The 25,300-nt window shown below is 38.9% G+C and overlaps 1 protein-coding gene across 1 annotated transcript in view; it reads right to left on the bottom strand.

Moving 5' to 3' along the window:
- Positions 1–25,300, bottom strand: part of sntg2 (syntrophin, gamma 2) — an 85,568-nt gene that overhangs the window by 1,657 nt on the left and 58,611 nt on the right. The window contains exons 10-16 of the mRNA XM_087780275.1: positions 24,068–24,197; positions 20,932–20,970; positions 19,452–19,568; positions 17,489–17,560; positions 15,560–15,772; positions 1,477–1,569; positions 1,107–1,217 (exon numbers count right to left, since the gene is read on the bottom strand). Coding sequence (XP_087636401.1) covers positions 1,107–1,217; positions 1,477–1,569; positions 15,560–15,772; positions 17,489–17,560; positions 19,452–19,568; positions 20,932–20,970; positions 24,068–24,197 — 775 coding nt within the window. The remainder of the gene's footprint in view (positions 1–1,106; positions 1,218–1,476; positions 1,570–15,559; positions 15,773–17,488; positions 17,561–19,451; positions 19,569–20,931; positions 20,971–24,067; positions 24,198–25,300) is intronic.

The following is a 25,300-nucleotide window of genomic DNA, read 5'->3' as shown; positions in this document are numbered from 1 at the left end:
CAGAAATTACAGGAAGTAAAGATGGAGAGAAGTAGTTCTGCCTATATCGGACGCCTAACCATCTTTTTTAAAATCTTTTTCTTTACGTTTTCTTTCATCAACAACACTTTCTATCAACCCTAAAATCACCCCTTTTTTATCTTTGATCATTCCTATGATCTTCATTTCTGTCCATCTTTCTTTCATCTCCTATCCTCATAAAAAGGGTGATTTTAGGGACGAAAGAAATGGGCACAGTTTTAGATCTTTGATCGTTCCGTTGATCTTCGCTTATGTCCATCTTTCTATGATCTAATGTCCTCCCAAAATTGATACCATTTCTATAACCCTAAAATCACCCTTTCTGTCTCTTATTGCTCTTTTTACCTTAAATTCTGTCCATTTCCGTTTATCTACCGTCCTTTTGAAATTTGGCCCATTCCTTTCATCCCTAAAAATAACACTTTTTTTACTTTTATCGTTCCTTTGATATTCAATTCTGTCCATCTTTCTTTGATCCAACGTCCCCAAGAATTTTTTCCCATTTCTTTCCTCCTCCCTTCTTTCCTTGTCAGACTTTCAGTGTAGTCCATCTATTGGACTGGTTATGAAGACATAATAGTGGGTCGCAGGCTTGGTTTCGAAATAACTTTTACACTTTAGACAAAAAGAACTGTATAGTCAGTTAAAAAACATTTGTCTATTAAATTAAAAATAGTTTAATTGTGGTTGAAAATAGTTTTATTACAGTTGAAAAAGTTTTATTACATTTAAAAAATAGTTTTATTATAGTTGAACATTTTTTGATTAAAGTTGAAAATTGTTTTTATTACAGTTGGAAAATTGTATGATAACATTTGAAAATTGTTATTACGTTTAAAAATAGTTTTTATTACAGTGGAAAATTGTATGATAACATTCGAAAATTGTTTATAAAATATATAAAAAGTTAAAAATGTCTTATTGTAGTTGACAATTCTACAATTGTATGTGTATGATTTATATAAAAGAAACATTTTGTATAGAAATACATTTAAAACATTTAAATAAACAGTTTGTGTATTTATCTTCAAATTTATAAAGCTGTAAAACCACTTTAATTCAAGAGACAAGATCAGCCGAAGTACCTTCATTTCTATCTGCTGGCTCTCGGAGTTCTTGAAGAGCAGCTTCACCCTGGTCTTCCCATCATCAGAGGAGCCTTTAAGTTGAGAGAACTTATATCGCCAGAGCACCGCCTGCGAGAAGAGAAGAGGATTATAAAAGACAGCGCAGGGATTTCAATAATGAGCAGCGCTTTTTAAAGAGCCGCGTCCTCGCACACGCCGAGACCTCCGCGATCAAGCGTTGACATTTCAACGCTCTCGGAGAGCGACGTGTCATTTTGTAGTCGAGGAACAACGAGACGTCGTAAAAGCCACTGACTCTCTAGAACACGTTTGTCCTCCATTATTGTGCGTGTTGGTCGACACCAGAGGGAACTCGGAGGCGGATTACCTTCGTCGTGGCTTCGCAGCAAGTGAAGCCTGATCCGAAGTCGACGGTGAAACACAGGACGCTGCCCTGGCTGCTGCACATGTAGCTTTTGGACTGAGGAGACAGAAAAGGAAAGATATTCATCCCGGTGGAAGATTTGGAACCATCATCTCTCAGGTTCCTCTTTGTGTTCCCTTCATTACCTCATACCTTCTTTTGATCCTTTCATACCTCAATCTGTTTTTTAACAATTAGTACTTTTTTTTAACTTTCATTTGATCCCATATTTTCTCCATCTGCTTTTGTTTATTTTATTTGCAATTTTTTATTCTTTCCCTTCAATTCTCTTCTACTCCTCTGTCAGATTTCCTCTTAAGTACAGTCAGGTTCAAATTGTAGCTTAAATTTATGCCTGTTAATTATTCCTCTCTCCCTCCTTATCTTTACTTTTTGACAGGCTTGCTCTTTTTTTAACCCAATTTTTTTGCTCTTTTCAATTTTAGTATTTTTCCTGTCATCTCAAACTCCATTTAATTCCTATACTTAAATTAATCACATCTTTCGTTTTTTTCATTCCACTTTCACTTTTGACTTCTTTTCACAGCCAAATAGAGAAGCGGGTGGATGGATGGAGGGAGGGAGGGAAGAAAGGCTGGATGTATGGATGTAGGGTGTGAGAGAAGCGAGAAAGGATGGATGGATGGGTCAAAAGATCAAGGATGGATGGATATAGGGTGGGAGAGAGATGAGAAAGGATAGATGGATGGGTAAAAAGATCAAGGATGGATGGATATAGGGTGGGAGAGAGAGGAGAAAGGATAGATGGATGGGTAAAAAGATCAAGGATGGATAGATATAGGGTGGGAGAGAGAGGAGAAAGGATAGATGGATGGGTAAAAAGATCAAGGATGGATAGATATAGGGTGGGAGAGAGAGAGGAGAAAGGATAGATGGGTAAAATTATCAAGGATGGATGGATATAGGGTGGGAGAGAGAGGAGAAAGGATAGATGGATGGGTAAAATGATCAAGGATGGATGGATATAGGGTGGGAGAGAGAGGAGAAAGGATAGATAGGTAAAAAGATCAAGGATGGATGGATATAGGGTTGGAGAGAGAGGAGAAAGGATAGATTGATGGGTAAAAAGATCAAGGATGGACAGATATAGGGTGGGAGAGAGAGGAGAAAGGATAGATGGATGGGTAAAAAGATCAAGGATGGATGGATATAGGGTGGGAGAGAGAGAGGAGAAAGGATAGATTGATGGGTAAAAAGATCAAGGATGGACAGATATAGGGTGGGAGAGAGAGGAGAAAGGATAGATAGGTAAAAAGATCAAGGATGGATGGATAAAAAGATCAAGGATGGATGGGTGGATGGCTGGATAGAGGGAGGGAGGAAAGAATGAAGGGATGGGTGGACAGATGAATGGATAGATGGAGGGAGGGAGAGAGGAAAGGATAGATGGATGTATGAACACCTCTAAGGTAGGCTGGATGGGTGGAAAGATGAATGGATGGATGGTAGGAGGGAGTGCGAGAGGGAGGAAAGAATAGATGGATGGATACATATATTGCTTAAAGGGAGGATGGGTGGGTAGATGGAGGAAGGAAGGAAAGGATGAATGGATGATTGGCTTAAATGATGGATGGAGCGATGGAGGGTGGACCAGATGTAGAGGACCAAACGTCCACTGGGGTCAAGTGCTGGTAGCCTTGGATCTGGAGTCAGAACTTGTCAGGGGTCTTAGAGACATAAGTCATCCTATAGACACAGCGCCCACTGGGGCAATGTGTAGATGTTCGAACTGTCCTTAAGATGGCGCCGCCTCAGTCGCGAACATTTCAAGTCCTTGTCTCGGAGTCATGTGCCGCGCTTCTCTCGCCACGTGACTTCATCTCGGTCGTGTCGTCCACTTGATAGGAATATCAATAAGGTTAACGCTTTTTTCCTTCACTTTTTCTCCCCGTGTACGTTTCCTCTCTCCTCGCCGCCCCCAGAGAACACAGCAGACTGAGTTTAATTATAACGTGCAGTGAGACTCGCGACGGTCCGTTCACAGCACCCGGAGATCTGGACCCCCCCTCCGGCCTCGGGTGGTGGCGTGGATTCATCTGTGACGGGGATAAGAGAGACAGGCCTCCTTTGCTGTCGCCCGGTGTTGTGACATGGTGAGCAGTGACTACACTTGACTAATTGGAAGGGATTTGGGGGTTTGTTTTTTTTTTCAGGGGGATTTAGTTGCTTGGAATTTATTTTTTTTTCCCTCACGAAAATCCCTTCAGCAGAGTCTGACAGAAGTCATGAGTGGGAAGTGTAAAGACATGGAGGGCAGGTGTGCGACTCACATGCCGGTGGGGGAACTGTTGTGAGCCGATTAGGCCTGTAGCGAAATGATACAATACGATATATTCAGCTCGCAATACGATTTCATACGATGTATTTAAGCTGACAATACGATTCAACACGATGTATTCAGCTCACGATACATAGATAGATGGATAGACTTTATTAATCCTTCTGGAGATTTCATATGATATATTTTGCTCACAATACAATACGACATATTTAGCGGACGATACGATTCAATACGATATATTTAGCGGACGATACGATTCAATACGATATATTTAGCTGACGATACAATTCAATACCATGTATTCAGGTCACGATACGATGCAACATATTCAGATCAGGAACCTATTTATTCCTATATATTCAGCTCACCATAAAATTCAATAGTATATATTTAGTTCACAATACGATGCACTATATTCAGCCCACAATACTTTATATTTAGTTGACTATATCATTCCCTACGATGTTCTCAACTCACGATACGATGCAATATATTCAGCTCACGATATGATTTAATACGATATGTTTAGCTTACTATACGATTCTATACGATGTATTCAGGGCACGACATGATGCAATATATTGAGCACACAATACGAGTTATTACTATACATTTAGCTCACGATACAATTCAATAGTATATATTCAACTCAAGATGTGATGCAATATATTAAGCTGAAAAAACAATTCTCTACGATGTTTTCAGGTCACGATACGATGCAATATATTCAGCTCACAATAAGATTCAACATGATATATTTAGCTGACAATATCATTCACGACGATGTATTCAGCTCACAATACGATGCAATATATTGAGCTCACGATACAATTTATTACTATATTTTTAGCTCACGACACAATTTAATATCATGTATTTAGCTCACGATACGATGCAATTTATTCAGCTCACAATACAATTTAAAGCGATATATTTAGCTGACAATTCCATTCTCTACGATGTATTCAGCTCACGATACGATGCAATATATGCAGCTCACGATATGATTTAATACGATATGTTAAGCTTACTATACGATTCTATACGATGTATTCAGGGCACGACACAATGCAATATATTGAGCTCACAATACAAGTTATTACTATACATTTAGCTCACGATACAATTCAATAGTATATATTCAACTCAAGATGTGATGCAATATGTTTAGCTTACTATACAATTCTCTATGATGTTTTCAGGTCAAGATACGATGCAATATATTCGGCTCACAATACGATTCAACACGATATATTCAGCTGACAATATCATCCTATACGATATATTCAGCTCAAAATACGATGCAAAATATTGAGCTCACCATACAATTTATTACTATATTTTTAGCTCATGATACAATTCAATAGTATACATGTATATTCAGCTCAAAATACGATGCAAAATATTGAGCTAACGATACAATTTATTACTATATTTTCAGCTCACGATACAATTCAATAGTATATATTCAGCTCAAGATACGATTAAATACGATATATTTATCTGACCATAAGATTCAACATGAATTATTCAGCTCTCGATACCATATATTTAGCTAACAATACGATTCTATACCATGCATTCAGCTCACGATAAAATTTGATGCTAAATATTCAGCTAACAACAAAATTCAATACAATATATTCAACTGTAATATATTCAATTCCATATGTTCATCTCACATTAAGATTTATTCAGCTTAACAATAAAAAAAATAAAAAAAATAATATATATAATGAAGCCAATAAAAAAGCTCTGGTGCAACCAATTACCTTCAGAAGTCAAATAATCAGTGAAATGATGTCCAACTCTGTGCACTCTAACTGTCGCATGATCCGTCAGCACATATACACATCATTTTTTTAAAGGCCCAAAGAGGCTGCAACTCCTAAGCAAGAGGCATCACTAACCGAATGCTGCCTTGGAGACCAACAAACACTCCAAGCAAGTGAGGGACAATGAAGTACACGTCAGGGGTATGTTGTAAGATGCAGAAATCTTTGATGTTCCCCAGGAGAACCATTGAATCCATCATAGCTAAATGGAAAATAACATGGCACAAAAACAAACCTTCCAGAGACCTGAGGCAACACTAGAGGAGATAAAGAGTGGCACAGCAGAAACTGGAGCTTCTGTACATACACTTCATGGCCAGAAGAAGGCCATTACTTTCAGCAAAAATCTAAAAGGAACGTTTTAAGTTTTCTAAAAAGCCATGGTTCAGTTCATTTTAAAAGTGCTCTGGTCCGACCAGACTATAATGGAATGTTTTGGGCCAACAAAGAAAACACTATGTCAACACATCACCCGAAGAACACCGTGTTTTCCAGGAGGTGGGACTGGGAAACTGGTCTGAGTTAAGGGAAAGATGGAATGTGCTAAATACTGAGCTATTCTTGAGCAAAACCTGTACAACTCTGTGCGAGAGTCAAGGTCGGGACGGAGGTTCAACTTCCAGGAGGACAATGAAGCCAAACACACTGCTAAAACCACACTTAAGTGGTTTAAAAGACTTCAATCCAATGTGGTCAGACTTAAAGTTTGCTGTTCACAAACGCAGACCATTCAAATGGAAGGACCTGGAGCAGTTCTGCAAGGGGGAATGGGAAGAAATCCCGGTGGAAAGATGTGACAAAGCTCATAGAGACTTGTAGCTGTGATTGTCGCAAAAGGTGCTTCTACAAAGTTTTGACTTTGAAAACCAAAGTTTTGGGCTATTCTGTAAATTAAATGTTGCAAATCCTCAAACAATCCATATTAATTCCAGGTTTTGAGGCAGCAAAACATGAAAAATGCCAAGTAGGGTGAACACTTTTGCAAGACACTGTACAGTATATTGTGTTGTTTTATTGATGTAGTATGCCTAAAAAAATATTGATATATATCCAAGGCGCTCAACTGGTCCGTATGTGTGTCCGGCTTTGACCCCCCAAAAAAAACATACTGTGATCCCTAAACTGGACTGAAAGCATCGTCGTGGTAACCCACAGATAAGTCTTCTCTAATGCAAAGAACTGGACCTCTGGCTGTGAGCTAAAAGCAGCCCGTCTGCTTTGGAGCGCAGCATTTTTCACCCAAAAAAAAAAAATAAAACGGCATCAAAGGGAGGGAAATAACAGACAAAAAAAGTGCTGGCCAAACATTTTCGCCTTCATGTCATGCCAACACTGAATCAATTTCACGGCGAAAGACCCAAACTGGACTTGTCTGAATTCTCTTCAGGCGCCGTCGTCTAATTGGCTCCTAGATTAACCGGAATATTGAAATCCCGTCGCAGTCCCCGAATGATTCCTCATTTGCATAAACAAAGCGTATCATTTTTTTTTATTTTGTTTGCTTTAAAGCCGGAGAACAACAGACAGGGTCACTTATAGATTCCACTCATTAAGCAAACCTGCTACTTGTGCCGACTGCTGATGTTTGTTTATCTCTGAGTGGGATGTTGGGGAAGAAAACATTTTTCTGCAGAGTCGTGGCTTCCGAATGTGTTCGAATGTCTTTCTCTGCACGGCTGGTTTAATTTATGGTTAGCGCCGCCTGACAAACTTAGTTCTCTTACAAAACTTTATTGAACGAGACAAGAACAATTAGCGCCTTGCTAACGGGGGGATTTATCATCGTAACACGGCTATTACCCTTAGCCACTAATTGATTAGATGTATTGACTAGTTAACTTTGTGGCTAATTAAGAGTCACGCTTTCGTTTGACGGCTAACTACTTTACAAAAGTCATCTCCTACATGAAACAACTTACAAATTAGCAGAGCTAGCATCCCTTACACCGACCTGCATTCGGCCCTTTGACTGTATTTATGCGTCCCTCGTAATGTCAAAGTATGATCATGTATAAATGGTTCTATTGCATTAACAAATGTACTTTGTATTTATTATTAATTTACATTTTCACAAAACATTTCCCTCTTTTTTGTGTGTAATTTTTTGTGTACATATTAAGCCGTCAAAACATTTTTTTTAAGTTAATAGAAAAAATGTTTTGAAAAAAAACTCACGGCCTTAATGACGCAAGTCCTTTTTTTTTAAGGGATTTTTTCATCTTTCTTTTTGCATGACGGCCCCTAACAACATTCACAGAATTGAATGTGACCCTTACAGGTAGCTTTCGTAGACGTGATGGATGGACATCGGTAAATTCTGGTGAAATACCTGGACGTTGGGAATATTTCATGTTTTTTTTAATCAGCTTTTGTTACCTTTGTGGTGGTATACCATCCAAATACCTCAGACATGGGCAAAGTGAAACTATAAGAAATGTATAAATATTTAAAATGACTAAAAATGTCATTTATTTACTAATTTAACTCATTAAAGATCTCTGTTTGATGTCTCCCCCCTCTTTTCTTTCTTTTGTCATTTTTTCGGGGGAATCATTTTGAAAATACTTTAGATACATTTCTAAATGAAACAGGTGTCAAATGAAATACTACACAATAAAATAAATACATTTTATGATGCATTTGATTTGGTTTTCGTTAAACATTTTAAAACTTTATTTTTCTCAAGGATCTCTTAATAAAATAAATATATAATATATAATTACAACTATTTTTTTTATAATGTTTTATTCTTTTTTTCCTTTTAAAGTCGTTTTCTCCTCATAATAAAGCTTCTTTTACTATAATCTCCCATCCTTGACCTACCTGGTCTCCTCTACTTGACACTATCAAACCTTTAAGGCGGCTTTGGAAGGTATTTTCACAGGTTTAACGCAACAACTCAGCCAAAACCAAAGTGAATCACAGATGAAGAAAGGTGTTTACTCAGCGTTTCGAGTCACCGGCTTCATCTGACCATCCAGTGGAAAAATCTGAACTTTGGTGTCAATTTGTGCCGTGTTAGCCAACCAGAACCAGAAGGATATATTCATCGTAGCCTGAACTCTGACCTTTTATGACCCCAAAACGTCCGTTCAATAGGAACAGATTCAGTGTGGCAGCGGGAGTTACTGGTGAGTTTTGACGCTCCCGGTATATTAGCTTTAACGTTAGCTTTGTTTGCTGATTTGAGCTGTACAACCGCACCCGGATCGAAAGGAACGGTTGCGTTCCAAACCTAAGAGAAAAAACTAAAACTCCCAGCCATATTTAATCAGATGGCAAGAAGTCAAAATCTCATTAACATTCATCTCCATAATCTTATCAAAGGTTTGAGGGTCCAGAATATAATCAAGCTCGGAGGAGACGGTGGTTCCAAAATGACTTCTCCGCCAAGGTTTAATTTTCGTATAGCCTCTGGCTTCCACGCTTTAACACAACAAAGATTTATTCGAGTCGCCTTATAGTTAAACCAGCAACATTACAAAACATAAATTAAGGAGATCTCGCCGAGTCTTTCATCGTCTGCTGCGGCGAACATTGTTCAGACTTGATTACTCGCCTCTGCTGAAAGAACCGGAGCCGAGCAGCGAACGACGACAAACAAATCTAAACATGACGCAGTTGATTATGACTCCTCTGGCGAGACTTGAATTCATATACATGCCGGTTTTTTAGTGAGACAAGTGGCTTCTTTCTGACCAAGACGTCAGAACGAGTGAGTCATTGTCTTGTACATCTTATAATAGTTGTTTTAGCAGATACTTGCGACCTTTCTTGTTCTTAAAAAGCAACTAATGTGAAAACTCTCTACTGACTCACTCACTTGTTTCTAATGTTGAAGTCTTCCTCTCCAAGAGGCAGTAAGTCCCTCATCATGACCATGTTTTGAAGTTATAACTTTATAAAGTTCTCCCCGGTCTGAAATCTTGGCGAACGAGAGGTTACGAGAGCGTGCATTACGACGTAATAATGGCTTCAGTCCTCCTCCAGCCAGCTGTAATCACGCCTTGCTTTGTTTATACAACGAGTCCCTTGGAGGTGGAGACTTCTGCAATTGATGACATGTGGTGAAAACATCTATGTTTGGCCAATCACAGCAAAGTGGGTGTGGTTATGGTAAACGAGATATCAGCTTGACAAAAAACTAACGTTATTATATTTTTTAATGTAAATATTTCAATGAAAGAGAGTTATGTACAAATAGACACATACTGATGATACAATAGAGTCCAAGATCTGTTTAAGACGGACTTAAAATCAACACATTAGTTGCCCTTAAGTTACATGGCGGAGAAAGAGCTGAGCCAAAAGCTCTCAGTGGCCACGGAATTAAAGTAAAAACGGAAAAAAAAGTTTTCTGAGCAGCATGTTGTTGCACTTTGTTTTAAACTAATTCATAAAGGCGAGACTGAAGTAGGTCAAGGTTAGGGATTGGTAGCCGATAACTTTTTTCCGTTTTTTCCCCAAAATAGACATGTATACATCGGGGTTTTTTTAATCTTATGTTAGCATTATTTTTAGGCAAATGTGGCTTCACTTTTGAATCTTTTCAAACCAAAATGAGGCAAATTTTAATTTGCTCTATGATTCACTACTGTATTGATCCCTAGTTTGGATGTCCGTTGTTATGTTTTGGTATTTTTTCAAATAGGGACCAGGTCAAAGTTCGTAATCAGGTGGTCCACAACATTAAGAGGCGAATCTGTCGCTCCCGGAGAACATTGTATGAAGTGAAAACAGAGGACGATTCCTGAAACCAAAAAACGTGACTTGAATCCCTGTACCTCCAAAGCAGCCGAGTGAACGCGATCACTGGGATTAGGATTTAATCGCCTCGTGTCAATATGATCCCTCCGAACATAAAGAGATTATCCTGGGACTTTAACATTGATCGCTCTCCTCGTCTACGCCAAGCAAGCTTTTTGACTAATATAATATCCGACGCATATCATTTCCAAACTTTGAGTTAAATCCTGGCCTGGAGTGGAGACTGGTGGCGGTGACTTAAATTGTCTCTGACAGGTGCTCCGCTTTGTTATCCTCGTCCTCGTCGCTCTTTAACAGTTGGCACGAGGCCCGTGGGCTTCGCTGCACTTTGAGTATCGTGCCGGCTGCTTTGATGGGGTGGAAGGGGCAGAGACGGGCGAATTATTAAAACGATACCGCGGGGTGTTTGAGGGGATCTAACGTGACATAATTCGGAGACACTAGTTTCTTTTTAGGGATGGAAAAAGTCTCCATTTATAAAACCTTGAAATGCTTGAATTGTCTTGTCATGTTTCCACGCCTGAACAACGGAACCCATGTTGTTTTTGTGAAGTAATCATTGGCAAGTGTGCGGCCCTTGATGGCCGTAATGATTTTATACTATAAATTATCCACAAACCAACCCCATCCCTAAACTGCTTTGGTGATATTATGGTCTCTAATCTTACACTTCCAAAACATCAACCTGATTTACCCATGACACGGACACCGCTGACTAGACAGGTGCAAACAACAACAAATTTGGTGGAATGCAGAGATCAACTCAGGTCCAATGTCCTCCTAAAAGGTGTACTGAACTCAGTTGAGGGGGGGGTGGGGGGGGGGACAAAAATGATCTATTACTAGACAAACCAAGATGAACCTACCACGACAACTCAGTGAAAATTGATGAGTTTTGGAGAACTTGTAATTCACTTGGCTTTTCAGCAACACCTTGCTATGGTATCTAGTAGAAGAACTTACATTTCCCCGATCCTTAAAATTCTTCACTGGCTTCCAGTTTCTTTCAGGATCAACTTTAAAATTCTACTTCTTACTTTCAGAGCTATTCATGGTCAGACTCCTCCTTATATCAGTGATCTGTTCCAGCCTTACAACCCAGCTCGGGGTCTGAGGTCTGTGGATCAGAATCTACTGATGGTTCCTGAACACGGATCAGGACCAGAGGAGAGAAATCCTTCCAGACTGTTGCTCCTAAGCTTTGGAACGATCTCCCTCTGTGTTTGATGGATCTACTGACTCCTTCAAGACACATCTTAAGACTTGTTTATTTGTGCAGATGATTTTCTGGGACTCCTGTGTTTGTCTTATGTGTCTCAGCCTTTTTAAGTAAATATTTTAACTGTGTATTGTTGTCGATTGTTCAAGCGCTTTGTGACCCTGGTCTAGAAAGGCGCTTTATAAATAACCTTTACTTTACTTACTTACTATGGGTCATACATATATTTGCTGATACCTGAGACAGGTCTAGTGGCCCTGTTGATAAGATGGTTGCAGATGAACAGGTTAACTGTGAGACACTACTAAAGTAGAACATCCATCTAAAAACAACGAGTGAAAATTCAACAGATCAAATATGGAGCTCTTTTATACACTTGGCTCTTTACACCTTTCTACACCTTGCTAGGGATAGAAAAAGGGGCTAATTTGGGACACATAACTGGGGCAGTACCGATTCCACCATTAATATCCGAAATACTACCCCAATAAGGATAGTACATCCCAAAGGGGGCTAGATTACCTGAGAGTACATACTTGTACATACATACCATGTAGTTAACTTCTGATGGACTTATTTTACACTAGGGAGGCAACAAATGACCCTGGGTCAACTTGTGTTGCTCTTTCTTAAATAATCCACACCCACTCAGCACTGTTGCACCTCGGGCAAGTTCGCCTACAAAATAAACAGCAAAAAAATTGGCTCATTCCAAAGATGTATTAAAAACGAAGGTCAAATAGACAAAAATCAGATCACAGGAAATGGAGTCCACAGAGCTGCAGTTCCTCTTCATAACAAATTGAAGACGAGAGCTCTTTGACCGAAGTGGCTCCGCAATTACAGTGGAACCTTTGGTTTTTTGAAACGAGGAAATCTCTAAACACGCTGACCACCTGAGCTATTTTTAAACAATTTGTACACGAGGCAATTAAGCGGCTCATTGATGTGAAGAACTCCTCGGGAAAAGTAACGACGGATGAATCTGTTTCAAACCTACGATGGGGAAACAAAACGCCCAAGGAAAAACACCGTCATCTGCCGAAGCATTTAATTATAGCAGAGGAAAAGTGACGAGTAATTAATGACACGGCGATTAATTAAATGATATCCTGGAAGATTGAACGACATGAAAGAAGGGTGAGAAGGTGCGGCGGCTCCTGGAAGATCAATGTGTATCATCGGGATGTTTGTGTTCCACACATTGTTGGATTAAAGTTGTCGCAGACTTCGGCAACAAACGCCGCGAAATCCGAAACCGTGACTCGGATGACTATTCAAAGGCCCAAACTCTGAAAACAAAAGTCCTAACTGGACCGCTCGGAGAAACTGAGTTATGTAAGCGGCAACATAGGAATATATAGGAGACGCTCTGATGAGTCCGGATTTGAAACACCTGTCTTCCGAGGTAAAGATGTATTTACCAGGACTGGGACGAAGTTTTGGTTAAGTCAGCGGGTGTTTTCATGTACTTTCATTATGAAAAATGGAATTAACCATTCCACATCCACATTGTGGTCTGGTCATGTGCTGCCGCCGTGGTGAAATCTGGTGCTCTTACCCAGGAGTCCCCGTCCCTTTTTTTGCACCGCGGACTGGTTTCATGTCGTCATTCGATTAACCGACCAACAATTTAGATAAAAACAGTGAAAATAAATGATATAAAAAGCTTTTTTTTTCAACTATTTTCACTAGTTCACATTTCTATTCTTTGAGTAAAGGGGGGGGTTTGAAGACCACAGCCCTTACCTACTTTACAAAGATATACAAGTAAGAGTCGGCACATATATAAAAAAAATATCCCCTATATCCCTACATTCAAAAACAGAGACCAATAGATACAATACAATCAATTTGCACACTCAAATGGGGAGAAAATTGAGTGTGGATCGATGGACACTTTCCACCCTCAACTTCCGCCATCTTAGTGCAGAGATGACGCTAAACGGAAGCTACGTCACAGTGCATTTTCGGCGCGGATTTCGGATGTAAATGTTTTGAGAAAACACTAATTTTGCCACACAACAACAGTTATAACACAACAAAACACAACTAACTTGTTTCAATTGGCGTACAGTGCTGTCAAGGGTCGGTGATAGTGTACCAATGTCCGGTTGCAATCAGCGCGAAAAAAGTTGTAGAAGGTAGAAGAAGAAGCCATTTTCGGTAAGTGTGTAGCGGCAGTGTTTGATTTGAGACAGTACTACCCTGTCAAAATTTGTGCACTGCGTAAGTAAATACTCTGTCTTACAGAGTAAGGTAAGCAGACCTCAGAACTGTCGGTTTCACCAACATTACTTCCACCCATTAGCAACACTTTAATTTGCCAGGAATTCCACCCTTAACCATGAAACCCTCCAAACAAAAAGCTGTTTTGTTGAAATATTTCGAGTCCGAGTTGATTCATCCATCCTTCACAATTTGAGTCACGTACTTGGAAAACGCATAGAAAGAATCTTTTGTCTGTTCGTCTTCTCTTCACGAGAAAACTTTCTGTTTTGGCTGCGAGAACTTGGACAAAGCCTCCCCCATTAGATGGAATCATGTTTGGAATCCGCGCTCCGAGAAACACTCCTGCCAATTACACACGACAGCCTCGACTTTGAAAGTCAAATGAAAGTCGCGCTGGATATCGATCCACCTGCTTCTTATTGTGCGATCTGGATCCATATTAAAAATAAAAAACACACACAATCTGGCTATTGATCTCCGCGCGTTCTTTCCTCTCGGTTTGTTTTCATATACGAAGGTCACGCGGTTAATTTCACGCCGCCGACGAAACGAAATGACGAGAGGATCATTTCTAAAAAACCCATTTCACAGGAAACTCTTTCCAGACGCTCGTAAAAACAGTAATGGACTCCGTGTTTGATGATTCTTTTGTCAACGTTATGAAGATGCTAATTTGCTTCTTTTAATGAATTTAACTTGTTGGATCTGGAGACGATTCAAAAGCGTGGAGAACTCAGATTAGTCGCGCCTTTGTTTAGGTTATGACGGAAATCCAACGAAGGTTTGACTCTTAAATATGTTTGAAAAGTTTTTCCTCAGACAAACTAACTTCCGCCCGCATTGATGTCCTCACACCGTTCTGTAGGCTAGCAAAAGGTACCGCCACATTGTTGTGCTAATGGCTACGTTAGGAAATGTACATCATTTTGGAAGACAGACAGGAGACATGTATACAGAAACATTTTCCCTAACAAGTCAACCATTTTGAACTACAGGAGGAAACCAGAGTGCCTGGAGAAAACCCAGACCAGCAGGGTTCACTTTAAAGCAGCTGTGGGCAATGACATTTCCTCAGGGGCCACATTATTTAGGGGCCGTATCACAAAAATGAAGGATTAACAAGGAAAACAATCAAGCTAAATATGATGAAATTATTATTGTATTCTAGTATACATACATTTTGGTTAATTTTAAATCTCAAGCAAAAAACTTTCCTCTGAAATACTTAGAAGAAAATTTCAAATAATTTTGAGGGCCACAAATACTCACAAAAATGACAAAAGCAACCTAAACAAAAAAAAAACTATAGTAGTATTTGGAGACCAGTCATGAATAATGTAAATAAATACAAAATAATATTTTTAGTTTCTACACGATCTTTGACCTCCAGAGGGCCACACTTATACAGTCAAAGGGCTATATGTGGCCCACGGGCCCCCAGAAAATCAAGGCCAACACTTCTGCACTTGGATTCGTTTTACTCCAAGCCTCACCCGGATGACCCAGTGACTAGTTAGCGACATGTCAATCAAACTGAGGAACGAGCCACGAGAAAAAGGAGGCGTGTTTTAACTTTAAATGCAGCATGCTCATGATGTTTTAACACCTACCCCACCTTCAATCAATAAAAACCTGCCAAATCAACATCATCCTACTCGCTCCGAGTGGAAGGTTCAACGCCGCGGTACTCACTCGTATCCGCTGCACCTCCAGGAAGACGGCTCTCTGGAAGGACTTCTCCCAGACGGCCAGCTCGGCGGCGAGCTCCACCCTGAAGGTGTGGCTGTGTCCGTGACCCACCAGGATGCTGAAGCAGAGCGACTCGCCGTCCAGCTGCTGCCGCGGAGAGTGTTCCAGACCCAAGTAGAGTCTGGCCTGCAGCCAGCAGTCCTCCGACATCCACAGCTGGAGCAGAACATTAGAATTATTAGCAGCCGGCGGAGAAACCACACGCGGGAAAGTTATCAGAACGACTGAGATGTGATTGACTTCGAGCTGAATCTGTTTATTCTAATGAATCTGGTTTGTACCACAGTTCTTAACTGGATTTACAAACATCATCGTGCAGAAATCAACATAAAGGCTTTTAGCTAATGAGGACATTTTTCAGCAAAGACGAGGCTTGTTTTTAAATTCCAGACCGAAATCGAATATCTTTAGGAATAAATTGAATTTTTTAAAAATGTTTTGAAGCTCTAGTATGTTGAATAAATATTTGATATTAGACTCGTTATATCAGTTATAATAAATACATTTATTAATGAGTTAAATATTTAAAGTTGCAGTGGTTGTACTTTCATAATAACGTGGAACTCAATATTGTTATTATTAATAAAATGAACTATATTAAAATATATATATATTAAATGAATAAAGTTAAACATAAAAATATAAATTTTTTTATTAACAAAAAGGTTTTTCCCAGTAGTCGTTTCTCAGAAATAACCAAGAACATCATATAACCGACGTTTATTTATTTCACTTTATTTATTTATTTTACAGTTTTCTGAAATCTGATCATGTTATCAAGTTAAATCTAATAACATTAGCCAAAAAAACATTTATTTATTTTTCTTAAACAGAAAAAAAAAAACATGCATCATTTCAAGTATGAGTTTGTTTATATACTGTATATAAACTAATTAATAATTTACATATTGTATTTATATATTTATGAATCAATGTCAACAGATTTTATTAATGTTAAAATATATATATTTGATATATGTATTACTTCTTAACCAAAATTAAAAAATATAAAACACATATTCTCAGTATATACGAGTTTGTTTAATTTGATTAGTATACATATATAAACTAAATAATAGTTTACGTATTGTATTTTTAACTATGTTTACATATGCATTTATAAATCAATATTGACAGATTTTTATTAATTTTAAAATATATATATTTGATATAATTGATGTATTTTTCAAATAAATAAATGTAAATACATATACAGAAATATGTATTTAAATAAAGTTAATGGCTAATTTTAAGAAAGATAATGAAGTGTGAGTATCAATAATTTACATGACAGTATTTACACAAAACGTATTCAACATGAACGACAAATAAATGTAAAATGTTTTTTAATTTGACTTAAACTTAATGAATGTGCGTTACAAATTAAATCATGTATTTATATATTGTATTATAACAATATAATAATATAATAAAAGTGATACAATGGGAACATTTGAGCTTGAGCAGAGCAATAACTAGAACGTTTATCAAGTGATCACAGGAGGATGAACGCTTTAATAACGCGTGTCATCTCCGAGACGCGGTTTAATCACACGCCGGCACAAAATAGATGAACCTCTTTAAACTTGAATTCACGGATGAAAGTGTCAAATAAAAACCTGGAAAAAAATCCCGCTTCCAATTCATGATTTATGCTGGTACACGCGATCGTTCCTCCTTCGTTTCTGACTTCTATAGAATATCGCGGTGGCTTTGAGGATGAGAAACCGCACCTCAGGCGAGGAGAGCTTTGTTTCATCGCTTCACTGAGGAAGATAAAATAGAAATGCTGCTCTATCTGCCGGAAAATGGAGGGAAAACAGGCGCCCGGGAGGAAAAGTGCAGCAGCTCATCTCGGGACTCGCAACTTACCTTGTGAACCTTGAAAAGGACCTCATAGAGGTGATACGCCGTCTCCGCTTGTCCCCAGTCGGCCGCGCTGATCTGAGGACGAGGCTTTAGTCAACAATGCAAACAAGAGCTTCTTACAAGAGTGTGACTTCTGAAAAGTTCAGAACTCACAGTTTCATAACTAAAGTTTTGAGTAGCAGACAAAGCTATTGATACGGATCATCGCATCAAACGCTCCAGGGCTCAAGGACTTTAGCGAGTCTGAGACCATTGTTCTCGCCGTTCTATCCAGGCTGAAGATGAGTGAGGATTTCTACGCTCGCCTTCTTTATTGATACCAGAGTCTCTCCTGGATGACCTCAAGACTAGGGCTGAACGATTATCAAATCGAATAAAGTTGGCTCACAACGTTTTGAAGAACACCTACCCTCTCCTTCAATAAATAAAAACATGCAAAAAAAACCCTGCCAAATCCACAATAAAGTAAATGTTACTTTTCACTTTCATTTCGTCCATGCCTCCTACTGGATAAAAGTTGATGGTTCAATGCTGACCAAAAATGAGCCACTAGTTGAATAAAAATAAAATAAACTATGATGTTTTTAATATAAGAAGTCATTGAACCGCATTGAGCTCAAGATAAGACTTAAAATATCAAAACTAAACTCCCAAAAAAATTTGATTTTTAAAATTTTAAATGAAGTACAATCGTGTATTAGGTTATTAATGTTCCGTAAAAATATTTTTTGTCTGGTACAACATCTGTATTTTGCCAAACTGTAACTCAAAGATGTTAACATAACAGACATAACAGAAAATGAAGCACAAAAAAACTTGCGTCCGTTTATGTCAGAACTGGTGTCATTACGGTACCAAGCATTACCCAGAATTTGGGTTTAAGAAGTGTGATGTCATCAAGGAGGGACACAATGTAGAACCCTCACGCCAGGTGGCGAAAAGCCAGTAGTAAAGCCTCTATAGAATTCACCTTTAAAACGGGTATGGCTATAGTCAGAAACTTCCTTATTATTATCTCCAAGTTTTAACTGTAAATATTTCTGGACAAACAATGTTGCCATTATTATTTTCTGGCTGATTGAGGTCATAATTTAACCAGCGAAACACAGACGACGCAGAGAAGAGTAAATATTTATCCGAGCAGATGGCTGGGTTTTGAAGAAACACTGGAAAAATGTAACCGACGTCCTTCTGGCACAACAATAGACGATTGCGTTTCCCTTTGATGGAATCAGAAAAGTTGCTGAACCTCATGAGCAAAAACTCAAGAGAGTTTTTAAATTACCTTAACTCCTGGTAGGTTTATTGTTTAAAAAAAAGGGAAGATCTGAGGCCATCGTTACGGGGGTGCCTAGTACTTCTGCGGTGGGTCGAAACACAGACCAGATTCACCTGCACAAATATCAAGAGTTCCTCAGACAATAACTCCTGAACCATCACGGCTGTGTTGTAAATTCAAACCCTTTCTTAACGCACTAAATAGGATCCATGATGAGTTCACTGAGAGGGAATGACACAAGAATTTTAGAGCCATAAAACCGGAATAAACTTGTATGTAGATCTGGTCATAAATGTAGGATATTCAGTTACTTTGAAAGTCATCTTTCCGAATATTTGCCGCCCGGCTGCAGGAAAGTTTCAAGATTTCCCCGGATGGATAAAGCGGGTTGATCCCCGCGGCTGAAGAGCGCCGAAGGGGGGCCAGAGGTGGCACAAAGTAAATGCTAGATTGAATCAGGCGCGAGGGAGGGTTTCATTGATATTCATGGAGAAAATACGGGGCTGATCGGGTTAGAGTGAGGGGTTAATGCGCTCGCCGGCCAATCAGGTCGTAGGAGCGCCGCCGGAATACTAAGTGGCCCCCGGTCACTCATCCCTCGGACTGAACCGAAAGCCAGACGGAATAGAAGTAAACGCCATAGAGAAGATATCAAACATCTGGGAGGTAAAAATAAACCTTGATTACCGGGGGACTTCTGAAGATGTAAAAATAGGGGCCTCTCAGTGCCAGGAACTTGAATGGCGTGTGCGGACACATGGCGCTGCCCTCGGAGCCATCGCCGGCCCAGCCCATGTGAACCACCTGCGGAGACAGAGAAGCATTTTTTTTATTTTTTTTATCATCTCACAACTTTTCTGAAGCACTGCAGTAGGAGCCGCAATGCAACAATCTGTCTTTTGATCTTTTCCCCCGAATCAACCCCCGGATAGATCCCACATTCCTGGAGGCAGCAGGTTCATCTGCGGCAGGAATTTCAGAAGCACCTTTCGACACCAAAGAAACATCTGAGACGTTTTATTACAGCGCAAACATGGTGTTTAAGTTTCTTCAAATAAGCCCTAGAGGGCGCCAGTGGGCGTTTGCGTCGTTACTCAACCCGGAATAACCTCACACACCTGAACTCTCGCTTATGGTAGCTTAACTGGTTCAAGAGGTAAGTATGCGTTTCCAGTTCAACTGCTTTAATGTTTTTATCGTCAGCACTATACGACAATACTGTTGACGTAGAACACATGTACTAGTTATTGGAAATTTTCGGATTAACCAACTACAAGTGGCACAAATCTCGGACAACATTTTCCAAGTTTTCACTCGACAAAACTGCCTCCTAAAAATCAAAAGGTGAGTAAAATATTAACTGGAATCCCTATAGATTGTATGCTTTACATTTATTTATGAGTCGGCTAAATTTATTTTTTGAATTAAAATCGATTCGGACACCTTTTTTTGGGGGAGACGATTGACTGGTCAACTCTGACCGGCCATGTTTACTGACACTTTTCAGTCACTTCGAACGCTAACTTCATGAATTTAATCGATAAAAAAACACTGTAACGTAGCTTTATAATCTCCTTGATTGTATATTACAACAACTTAAAGCGAGTTGGTTGAATCCGGGCTGTTCATTTGTCTTTTCTATGCACATTTTGGGAGCCACATTTTCTAATTTGAACATTAATTTTTGATTTACATGATTAATACATAATTGATTTCTAGTTTCTTTGTTTAGCAAAGATTTTTTAATGATACCAACCTTTTTAAAATGTGTTAAATATTAAGCAAGTTATGACATTTTGAAAGTGAGATTTAACAAAAAGGTCACGCCTAAAATATTCAACCCAATGTTCTTAGTATTAAGGAACAGATATTATTGCATTTTCACCGTTTTAAAAAGGTTTTAATAATCCAGAACTTCCTTAATATTTATAATAGGAAAACAATCCCTACATCACTGGAATCGTCTTTCCAAGAGCTGTCTGGTAATAGTGGTTTAATGGTTTAACAGAAATAAATGAATCTTTAAAACGATGTTTCCCGACATGCCTATTAAAGGACGGTTAATGTCAGCACTAGTGTTGGCTCTGCAAACATTCTGGCTGGTTTATGCTAATAGAGACCACGACCGTAGAGTCAGTGAGTCGGGATTATACGAAGATTTTCTTACCTGGTCATCTGGAGAGCAGAACTTGTTGACCAGCTTTATCTGTGAAATAAATAAAAACAGATTAAAATTACATTTAAAAAAAAAACAAAAAACAACCTTTTGTCAGTTTTCTTGTTTTATTCATGTGTTGATGAATCATTCACGATACAAATGAGGAAGGAGCCGTTTGTTTACCGAGTCGCTCCTCAGAAGTGTCACCATTTCAAAGGATGCATGTCTACAGGGGGGTCGGAGACAAGCAGGAGAGAAAAGTAAAACAAACTCATGACTGGATTAAAAATCTTGTCCACAAATGTGAAGCTTTGTGTGAGCCTGATGGGTCCGGACCAAGAAGGGTTGTCAAACTTTCCAGTCATCGCCTCTGGTAAAATATCACACCCCTGCTTCTGACACTATTGTAAGACAAGTCTGGGATCACCCAAAGTCAGGTGCTTTTGTGTTCATATATTATATATTTTTTAAGAAAAAATGACTTGAAAGTCTCTAGTTTAAGTCTCTTAATCTAAGATTGGAGGCGTCTTGCCAGGCGAGATGTTCCCGATCTAGAAGGAGGCCACTTTGTAAGAAATGTTCGGAACACGAAAGAGTAAAATATTTGCCTTTTTAGATATAAATGCGACTCACTTTTGTCCTCAAGTGACTCTTTAAAATACTTTTTGTTTCGGAAACATATTAAGCAACAGTTCGGTAAAATGTTTATCTGTAAAATAGCTGAAAACCTTTTTTCGATGGTTGGAAAAAAGGGGCGCATGGTGGTGTGGTAGCGTGATCACATCGTCTTAAAAAGGTTGCAGTTCTCTTCCATGTCCAGAGGGAGGCAACGTTGTGACCTTGTGAAGTTTGTATGTTCTCACTAGTGTTGTGGGTTTACTCCAGGAACTCTGGTTTCCTCCCACAGTCCAAAAACATGCATAGGTGGATTGGGAACTTGGGGAAATTGTCCGTATGAGTTTGTGTGTGAATGGTTGTGTGTCTTGTGAAAGAATGACTTCCTGTCCAGTGTGTCCCCTGCCTCTCGCCTGTAGAAACTGGGATAGGCGATGACCAACGTGACCCCCCCATTAGGGATTAAGTGGCAGAAAATGAATGAATGAATGAATGAATAGAAACATTACTTTTTGGTATTGTTCTGAAAATACCATTTGGACTCTTTAGAAGAATATGATCTGAATTATGTTTTTTTTAATGCTAAAAAATGTATTTTAATCATTTAAATAAGAGAAACAGTAATATAGGGCAATAATGTTGATGGTAAATATACATTGAAATCAGCTCAACAGAGGAACGCACATTTACGTAGTTCAAGCTGTCACGTACGATTCTTAGAGTGCCACAAGGACACGTCGAAGTGTATTTAAGGTTAACCGGTCTTTAAGACGACTGAAAAAAAGGCTCTTGGAGCAGAAGCTCAATTACTTCCTGATTGGCCATTTGGCAATCACAAAGCCTGTGTGTAATTAAGAAACGCGGAATCAATCCCACGTCTTATAAAAAAAAAAAAAAAAAAAAGCAGCTGCACAATTTGCTCACTCCAAGTTTCGGATTGGTGGCATCATCGGCACCACAATCAAAGTCAAATCGGAGGAAAGAGACACGTTAGCAGTCATTCATTAGCACAAGTGTCAGTCGATGCGACTCCGGAGGATCTCGATTGAAACACTGTCGACTGAGACGAGGACGACGAAATACCACGAGAGTACGATGTTGGCAAATCAACACTGAGCCGGAATTGTTATCAAACAATCCAATTTGTTGAGCACATATACACCAATTTATTTATAGAGCACTTAAAAACAACACACGTTGGCCACTAAGTGCTGCACGAAATAACATAAAACAAACAATAAAAGGCACTCGAGCAATAATACATTTATAAGATGCTAAAACATTTATGTGAGATAATTAAGGATAAAAATACATTTAGCTGTGTTCAAATCTATAGATTAATCGAGGGAAATTTGTTTTCGATGTCCAAAGACCTCGAGAAAATGGCGAGAAAATAAAATGTGTAATGTATATTGTCTTGGTAATAATAATGTCCAACTGTAGAATCGCTGAACACCTCAAAGACCAAAGGGCTGGTCTTGGACTTTAGGAGGTCCAGGACAAAGCCACGTCCAATGTCTATCAGAGGCCTTGAGGAACGGAAAGATCCATCCACCCATTTATCCATCTAACTAGACACGTCTTCCCAAAATTATATTCAGGTATTAATAGTGTTATAAGTCAGTTTATATCCAGTATTTATCTTTTGTCTCATTTTTCTATCCTTTAGCTACAACCTGTAATACAATTTTCCACATTTTTTAAGTTCTGGGGGCAGCATATGACGCAAAGAGGCCTAGACTGATTTGTAACAACAATTAAAGTCAGGGGCCCAAAACGTTTGCTAGCCGGGAGATGATATTCTGTGGCTCTATATTTGATTTTAACAAGAACTCAGCTGCTTTAGCTTTGAAGATCATCAAGATAAAAAAACAACAACATAAATTCAGAAAAATGAACTATAAATCAAATTATGATCATGGAAATGAAAAAAATGGCTGATAGAATATTTAAACCGGCTCAGTAATTTGCCTCTGGTGGCCCCGGAGCCATTTGTGTTTAAAAGACCCTTGATTTAAATGAGTATTTTGACGTGGCACGATACGATGAAATAATGTGATTTATACAAAAATAATATGGTAACATGTGGGCGGAGCAAGACAAATTCTTCAAAAGAATCCTAGATCCAGATGGTTATTCGAACAACACCAATATTTTTATCATCTTTTTATCACTGAAAAAACAATGTGTTTGTGTTATCCCTTTGTGTCATCACAAAGGCCTTGGGTCACCTTGACACTGAGATAACACATAGGTTGAACCACATAGAGTTCTGTAGTTTAAATCTTAGGCAAGTTACAGCCTTTTAAAAGTCGAAACACTTTTGGGATTTTCACAGTTTTGTATCTTTCAAAAATCCCTGGGCGAGTACTTCATCTAGTTAAACTGATAATTCCTCTTTCTCATCGACTACAGAGCAGACAATGTCTTCAAAATAAGTGGCTGCTGCACCGAGAGCTGCCAACGATCCGTCATCAATAAACCATCAACAGCAGCGAGATCTCAGATCGACTCTCTGAACCGGACTCACGTTCTCCAGCGTCAGATCGCCGATATTGGTAGATATTGCTTGGAGCCAGTCCGTGCCTTCTGCTGCCGTGCAGAATTGAAGAATATTGGTGCTGGCGGCGTCCAAGGCGAAGACTTCAAAACAGTTGGACCTGCAGGAGAGCAGAGGTCAGCGTTAAGGCGAGAGGGCGGCGAGAACTTGAAAGCGATATCGACGGGAGGCACGGTCGGCTTCTTTTTCCGTTGGTTCGGCGGCGAGATCTTGCGCCGAGAGGAGCCTGTGGATTATTTGATGAAGAAAATAACTCACACGTGAATCTATGTAGCCATTAGCACGGCCACAGCATGAGCTTCAGCATGCTGGTTGAACTACCGAAGGAGAGCTGGAGAAAAGAAGGTGAAACATCTTTCAATGATCAATACAAAAACAGTCAGAAATGCCTTTTTTTTCTCCTCCTGAACAGCACCAGATATTTTAGGGAAACGATCCTTTTGGCTAATAAATTCATTTAGAAAGAAAAAGAATCTGCAACAGAAGAAAAGTGAAGAAAGAATTTAAAAAACTGATTTTAAATAAAATAAACATTAAAATGACCTTTGGTTTATTCAAACGTTAAAAAGAAAAATTCTATCTAATCAAAAAAGTTCACAAAAGACTGGAATATTCAATTTTGACAAAATACTAAAAAATAAATGCTGACATTCAGTATTCATTGGTTATTTTAATGGAAGAATAAAAACGGACAATAAATTATTCTTTAGACAAAAGGTTAAACTTGATTTATTTGATAAAAATTATAGATATATTTTTAAATATCTGTATTCAGTTTATGGCAGTGGTTCCCAAACTACAGCTGTTCTAAACCTACCTACATTTCTGCTGGTCTGGTTTGAAAGATATAGAGTTTATACAATTATATTTGCTTTCTGTGAAGAACCCAGAGAGGGTTTTTTGTTTATGTGTGGCTTTTTGGGAAACTATTCATTTTTACATTTACTCCAGTGATCAGCAATTTTTTTCTGTTACAATCTTTAAATGAAGGTGAAGATTGAAGTGGATCCTATTTTTACCAACGAGATCCACAACCACATCCCTGTACGGCCACAGTATGTTAGACCAGGGATGTTAGCACCACAGGGTACTGTTCTCTCCCCCTTCCTCTTCACATGAACTCCACTCCACGCACTTCAGAACGGAACGTTTTTTCTACTTTTTGTTGGCAACTTTTGGATTATTTATTCATGTCTTTTTATA

This window comes from Callionymus lyra, chromosome 18 (assembly GCF_982586985.1).
Source record: "Callionymus lyra chromosome 18, fCalLyr1.hap1.1, whole genome shotgun sequence".
NCBI lineage: Eukaryota > Metazoa > Chordata > Actinopteri > Syngnathiformes > Callionymidae > Callionymus > Callionymus lyra.
This window is presented reverse-complemented; position numbering and strand designations above follow the sequence as displayed.